The 7,479-nt window shown below is 58.3% G+C and overlaps 1 protein-coding gene across 1 annotated transcript; it reads left to right on the top strand.

Moving 5' to 3' along the window:
• Positions 1-230: 230 nt before the first annotated feature.
• Positions 231-2,357, top strand: LRRN2 (leucine rich repeat neuronal 2; the record flags this gene model as incomplete). Its single annotated transcript, XM_082330003.1, has 1 exon — positions 231-2,357. The coding sequence occupies one exon, from the start codon at positions 231-233 to the stop codon at positions 2,355-2,357; it is 2,127 nt and encodes a 708-aa protein (XP_082186129.1).
• Between the last annotated feature and the right edge of the window lie 5,122 nt (positions 2,358-7,479).

The following is a 7,479-nucleotide window of genomic DNA, read 5'->3' as shown; positions in this document are numbered from 1 at the left end:
AAGAACCCGAAAGATGCAGCCAAATGCAAAAATGAATCATTTGGGGAGGAGGAAAAGGCCAAGCTCTGACTGAAGGCACCAGCCCTGGTCACGGGTGTTATGTGCTCTCGGCAGGGGGGGCCAGGCAGGGCAGACGGCAGCAGGGGCTGATCGGTGCCAGGGGCTCGCATGGAGCATCTTCTTCTGTGGATGCTGTCCCCACCCGGCTGTCGCCCCTTGCCCTGCTCTGGATGCGCCCCGTGAGCCTTTCCTGCCTGGGAGAAAGCCGGTCCCACCAGCCAAAAATGAGACGCTTCCAAACCAGCTCGCTTCTGCTCTGCGTGGTGGCCGCCACCGCCATCCCCATCGTGCCCTGGAAGGTCAAATGCCCCCCGCAGTGCGTCTGCCAGATCAGGCCGTGGTATACGCCCCGCTCGGTGTACCGGGAGGCTGCCACGGTGGACTGCAATGACTTGTTCATCTCTGCCGTGCCAGAAGACCTGCCAGAGGGGACCCAGACCCTGCTCTTGCAAAGCAACAATATCGCCAGGCTTGAGCAGAGTGAGCTGGACTATCTCAGAAACCTCTCGGAGCTGGACCTGTCGCAGAACAGCTTCTCCGATGTCTGGGACTTTGGCCTGAAGAGCATGCCCCAGCTGCTCAGCCTGCACCTGGAGGAGAACCAGCTGGCTGAGCTGCCTGATGGCAGCTTTCCCGGACTGGGCAACCTGCAGGAGCTCTACCTGAACCACAACCAGCTCCGCAGGATCGCTCCCCACGCCTTCTCTGGCCTCGGCAGCCTGCTGCGCCTCCACCTCAACTCCAACCTGCTGAGGACGGTTGACAGTCGCTGGTTCCAGATGCTCCCCAGCCTGGAGATCCTCATGATCGGAGGCAACAGGGTGGACGCGATCTTGGATATGAATTTCAGGCCCCTGTCAAATCTGCGGAGTCTGGTTTTGGCTGGGATGAACTTGAGGGAGATCTCGGACTATGCGCTGGAAGGGCTGCGGAGCCTGGAGAGCCTCTCTTTCTACGACAACAAGCTCGTGAATGTCCCCAAGCGGGCGCTGCAGCAAGTTCCTGGCCTCAAGTTCCTGGATCTGAACAAAAACCCATTGCAGAGGGTCAAGCAAAGCGACTTCACGAACATGCTGCACCTCAAAGAGCTGGGGCTCAACAACATGGAGGAGCTGGTGTCCATAGACCAGTTTGCCTTGATCAACCTCCCCGAGCTGACCAAGCTAGACGTGACCAACAACCCCAAGCTGTCCTTTATCCACCCCAACGCATTCCACCACCTTCCCCAACTGGAAACCCTCATGCTCAACAACAACGCCCTAAGTGCCTTGCATAAGCAGACGGTCGAGTCCTTGCCCAACCTGCAGGAGATCAGCATCCACAGCAACCCCATCCGCTGCGACTGCGTCATCCGTTGGGTCAACAGCACGGAAAACCACATCCGCTTCATTGAACCCCAGTCCACGCTGTGTGCCGAGCCCCCCGACCTCAAGAGGAGGCACATTCGGGATGTCCCCTTCCGGGAGATGACGGACCGGTGCCTGCCTCTCATCTCCACCAAGAGCTTCCCCTCCCACTTAGAGGTGGCGGATGGTGACAATGTCTCCTTGCATTGCCGAGCTCTGGCAGAGCCAGACCCGGAGATCTACTGGGTCACCCCTTTGGGGGTGAAGCTGATCCCCTACACGGAAGATGGGAGGTACAAGGTGCACCCTGAAGGGACGCTGGAGATTCATGGGATCTCAGCTCGGGAGGCCGGGCTGTACACCTGCGTGGCTCACAACCTCCTCGGGGCAGATACCAAGAGCGTGAGCATGATGGTCAACCACTCCTTCCCGCTCAGTGAGGACAGCCTGGAGCTGGTGGTGGCAGATGTCCAGGCCTACCACATCCTGGTTGCCTGGAAGCCGCATCTCAACACCATCTCCTCCAACCTCACCTGGTCCAGCTTCTTGCTTAGCTCCAACTTGGACATGACCAATGTGGCCCGGATCCCAATGGGGACCCACACGTACAACATCACCCGGCTCCACCAGGACACGGAGTACTGGGCTTGCCTCCACGTGGCCTTTGTAGACTTGCAGGCCAAGGTGGCTTGCGTCAACGCCAGGACTAAAGAGGCTGCCCACCGCTACCGGCTCCTGGAGGGCAGGCAGAGCCTCCTGACGGTGCTGGTCCTCTGTCTCCTGCTCCTTGCTGCCAGCCTCGTAGCTCGCTACAGCGTCGGGGGGGAGCTGCTGCGGGGTGCCACGGCCGTGCGTGTGGTCTATCCCCCCCTCGGCCAGCCCTGGGCCCGGGGGCAGCGTGGGGGGCAGCTCCTGGCCGTGGAGGTGCAAGCAGCCCCCCTGGACTGCTGAAGGCTGAGGCACTGGTAGGGCTGACTGTGGGGTGGGGTGGTTTGGGGTGGGGAGGGAGAAACTATTTTTTACCAAAAAAAATAACTAAACTACAAAACTGAACAAAAAAAAAAAAAAAAAGAATTTCATGAACTTGACAAAGAGTCGAAGCGCCGTGGCAGCTGGAGAGGAGCAGAGCTGGCCACGGGGCTTGCAGAGCCTTTTCGTGGTCCTGGCAGGGTCTGGATCCGTGCGTAGGGTCTGGATCTGTGCGTGGCTCCTGAAAGCACCCGCTGGGAGCTGGGAGGGCTCGGAGGGGCCCGAGCCCGAGGGGGACGATGCCCCGAGCGGTCGAAGAGCCATACGGATGATCAGCAGATCACTCCTTCCCCATGTTCCCCTGGCACCATGAGACACCCCAGCGGTGTCAGCTCTGTCGCTGGACAGTCCCTGTTTTGGAAATACAAAAAAAGGCCTTTCCCTTTGGGATACATGTTCTTTTTTGTTTCTTTTTTGGGTTGTTTGGTTTTTTTTTTTGGAGCACTCAGATAATCAGCCACAAACCCACCCCCAGCGCCTTCCCGCTGCCCTGTTGTTTGCTCGCTGCCGTCGGCCGGAGGGAAGGAGAGGGGAAAGGAGGGGACTTTGGGCAAAAGAAACAGAAATGACGATGCTGACACATCTCTTAATTGGCATCCCTGCGGGGCTGGCCAGCCTCTGCCAGAGTTGATTAGATCCCGTATCCCGCAAGCGTAATCTCAAGGCTATTTTGTAAACTTTTATGGATAATGTTAAAAAAGAAAAGGAAAAATGGGAAGAAAAGGGGGAGGAGGAAGTTCTTGCTTTTCTGTTTTTGTATTTAAAAAAAAATGGAGGAAAAAAAAAAAAAGGAAATCCTTTGTATACTGGCGTGCAGCTGGAGGGCTTCATGGTAGGAACCCCTTGCTTCAGATGCTGGGGGGCTCTGCGGCACGGCCCCGGCGCGGGACGGCCCCGGCGCACCCTGGGCATCGCTGTGCGCGTGGCGGGAGGTGAAGCGGGGGATGCAAAACCTGCTCTCCTGGGCTGTTGCTGCTTCTGTCTCTGATAAGCAAATAAAATTGCAAATGAAAGGGAGCAGTGGGCAGCACCAGTGCCCCCGGGTTGTGCCAAACCAAGGGATGCGGTGAAGCCGAATCAGTGAGGCTTGGAGGAGCCCTTCCCCTCCCACCCGACTGGCACGGATGCTCCCGGCGATGGTCCCCTCCCTGGTTAACGTGAACAAGCCATCCCTTTGCTTGGGCCTAAACCTAATCCCTGCTTGTTAGAGGTAAGCGGTTTGGGGGCGGTTTAACTGCAACCCTAAACAAAACGTGCCTTTACCAACACACACAGGGCCCCAAGAGACCCCGGTGCAGCCCGTGGTGTGGGCATGGGTGCATCCAGAGCCCTGTCAGCACCTCGCCTGGGGGTCCTTCCACAGGAAAGACCAAGAAAAAGCATCCCAGCCAGACCTGGAGGGCTGATGATGGGGTGCGGGTACCCCAGGAGATAGTGTCTCCATGCAGACGTGGTGCCCCTCGGGCAAAGCCGGTTGTGCCAGCGCAATTGCTGCGTGCACGGAGCTTTGAAGGGACCAGAAAACCTTGACACAGTAAAAAGCTGTTTGAACTCCTCATTCATCTTCCAGCCAAGGCGAGATGGTTCCCCGCTGGATAAGCTCCACGCTCAGCCAGGCACGCGAAACGGCTTCTGCGCCTTCGCCGGGTAATTATTTCAGAGGGTAATGGCTCTCCCCAGTCCCCGTTCAGCACACCATCGCTGCTCACCAAGGCACTGCAGCATGTGTTCAGGACCCAGCGAGATCTCCAGGGGCCCTAAGCACAAGCTGAAAGTTAAGTGCAGGCTTAAACACTTTGCTGAATTAGAGTCGCGATCCGCTTTGAATATTCGGCTGCGGAGCCCCAGCCCCGCCGGCTCCACTCAGGTGTGCAGCCGTCGGTGTTTGCAGACTCTGGGCCTGAAACAGCCTTTCTCTGCTGCCTTTTGTACAGTGGGGAAACGTAAATGCAAAATATATTCCCTGTGGTTCAGCTAAATTGGTGCTGGAATATGTGGAAATAGTTGCTGAGAAATTTCCCCGGTGTAAATGCATCCCTGATTTAATCCTGCTCATCCTGCGACGCGTGGGCTGAGCCCCAGGCAGCGCCTGCGTCTCCTGTCCCCTCCGCCATCCCCGGCCCTGCAAAAACCATCATCAGTCCCCAAACAAAGCAAAGCCCGAGCCCCTTAAGGGCTGTAATTTTGTAGGTGTAGAGAAAAAGCCTCTTTGATCACGGTTATCGTGGCTGCTGCCGCCGTGCTGGGACGGGAGGTGAAGGTTCAGCCGCTGCCTGAATTGGCTGCTCTCGTCTACAAGCGACGCCTGCAAACCAGAGATTAAAATCCAAGATACATGCAATTAATTTGATTTCCTTTGAAACCGGAGCGACCCGAGGAGCTCTGTGCAGTGCATTCAGAGAGGCACCCGCCGCTGCCAGAGGCATTTCCCAGAGGGTCCCCCGCACCCGGCGTCCCCGGGTGGGGGCTCCAGCCCAGGCTCCCCCCGGGAGGGGTCGGCCAGGTCACCCCCGGTGCCCCACAACAGGAGCTTTGCTGTGAACCACTCCCATCCCCTCCCGTCCTCCGAGGACATCAGCGGAGAGCACCGTGGGTGCCTCGTGCACTATTTATTGCTGCTGTTATTTATTATTAAAGCACCAGCCAGCTTTTCCTTGGCACCGTGCTGGAGGAAATGCTCCGTAAACTCTTCCCTGTCCCCCGTGCCCAAGCCTGGATGGGGCACACGGAGCCGGCGCAGCTGCGGGCAGAGCCTCACCAGCACCGACCCCCGTCATCCAGGGGGACGAGGTCCCCTCTGCTCGGGGACCCTTCCTCTTGCAGAGCAGGCGGCTGAGTTACGGCCGGCCCTCGCTGGGGGCGGCAGGGGCGAGCCAGGGCCTCCCGCCAGCCCCGCGGCGTTTCGCCCTCCGCACCCCGCGGCGTCCAGCACGGGTTGCTGGGGGAGCAGCCCCGGCTGCCGCCCTCCCCGCGGCACCGAGCCCCCCGCACAGGGGAGCGATGCTCACGCCCCTCATCAGGAGGTATCCGGCCAGAAGCGAACCTCCCCGGGCGAATTGGAGCGGCTGCGAAGTTTTACAGGGCTCGTGACGGGGACCTACAGCTCAGCCCCTGCCTGGAGGCTGGGTTCCGCACCTGGGGAGGCTTCGCCGGTGCACACGAGGGTTATTTTGGGTGCCAGGCAGGGGGAACGGGGCTTTTTAGGCACAGCAAAACCTAATTGCATCTTAAGCTCCCTTCAAGGGGGAGCAGCCCCCCGAGGCGGGCTCGCTCTGCAGGGTCTCAGCTCCCAGCCCAGAGAGCAAGGATGTGGCAGGAACCAGAGATGCTTCAGAAAAGGGGAAAGGAGCATCTGATCCAGGATGCTCTCGACTCGAGGGCTCTTTAATCTGCCCCCCAAAGGCATGGCAAGAGCCAGGGCAACTCAAATTAGAAACAAGATGTTGGGTTTTTTTAAGCAGCAGCAGTAATTAACCACTGAAGCAGCTTTACCGGCAGCGGAGGACAGCAGCCTCCGTTTCCGAGCACCAGGCAGGGATGCAGCTCTCACAGACACACTCTAGTGAAGAGGCTCCCGAATTTCTCCAGCCCAAGAGACCCTCGCCAACACCTGACACGGCTCCTGGCTGCTGCCAGCCGGGCCGAGGTGCCGGGGCGCCCGTCGCGGCGGGGGAGGCGAGCAGGGGTGGCCTCCGTCACCCCCGGTCCTCCCGCTCCGTCCACCGGGGCTGTCAAAGGCTTGCTCGGGAAATGCTTCTCCTCCAGCCCGCCCCGTCAGGTCTCACCCCCGGGCACTGGTTTCTCTCCCGTAAACCACTCTTCCTTAGCTGTTTGTCAGGTTTAATTTCTCCTTTTTTTTTTTTTTTTATTACCTTCACTTTGAGGAGAGCAGTAAAAGTCCTCATTTCTGCTTCTTCTGCCCTCTACCCCTCCTCCTCTTTCTCAGTGCAAACAGCATCGTGGATCTCGTATGCAACTGAGCTTCTCTCGACAAAGCCAACCGAGAACATTGCGTGCCAGGCTCTATTTTAAGCATCTAATAAAACTGATTTTTGGAGTGGCTCCATCATCGTGTCCTTCTTTTGCAGAGCCCCGCGGTGGAGGTGCCCCGTTCTCAGCGCCCATCACTGGGCAGCGGGGCTGCCTGCCTGTCTGCCTGCCTGCCTGCACCAAAGGCTCCAGGCTCTGGGAGGAGCGCGACAGGCACATATTTATTAGTTTGTTAGAGAATCAAAGCAGGCCTCTCCTCCTCTCTCCAGCACTTCCTCAAAAATGATTTAAATTAAAACACCCGACCTCCCTGGGAAATGTCAGTGGTGTTATCCATATGTATGATGCCATTATGATGAAGCAGGTGCAGCTTTCAAAACCTTTAGGAAAATCTAGCTGTCAATCTCCACAGCAAGCAGCTCTCCTTCCAAACGCTTCATCACTTCTCCACCCCCCTCCTTTACCGCTGATCTGCAGGTGGGGAAACTGAGGCAGGGAGCCGCTCAGTGACTTACGGTCCTTGCTCCCTTTTCCCCTTCCAAGCACACGCTGGGGTCAGAAGACAAGCGCTTCTTTGGCCTTTCCATCCCGAAGTCACCTAAGAAAGGAAGCAGCGAAGGCAGGAGTCGCGGAGGAGAAATGATTGCAGCTCATTTGTTTCCCGTTGCCTTTTCCAGCCTTTCCGAGCTGCAGCAGCCCCTGCCCCCTGCCAGAGCAGCCCGGCCGGCCCGAGTAAATGGATTCAGCTGTGCTCAAGTGGGCAATTGAGGCTGAAATCAGGCTGATGGAAAGCAGCGGGGCAGGAGGGGTGGCACGAGGTCAGTTTGGAGCCGTTTGAGGCTAGAAAAGTGCTGACCTCTGCGGGGGCTGGTTTGCAATCAGCTGCCCTGCCTGCTTCCCCAGCCCGGCCGGCTGCTCGCAGCTCTCGCCTTCCCTCTCCGCCGGGCAGTATTTTGGGAAGCCTAGCTCCCTTCCCAGCACTGGCTCCTCTCCCGAGGGCTGGGGATGCTGTTGAGGATGCTGTTGAATTTGTCCCGCAGCGCAGGGGGTCTCT

The sequence above is a fragment of the Platalea leucorodia genome (genome assembly GCF_965183815.1).
Source record: "Platalea leucorodia genome assembly, chromosome: 19".
NCBI classification, from domain to species: Eukaryota; Metazoa; Chordata; class Aves; order Pelecaniformes; family Threskiornithidae; genus Platalea; species Platalea leucorodia.
Note: the sequence above shows the minus strand (reverse complement) of the source record. Positions and strands in the feature narration are given on the sequence as shown.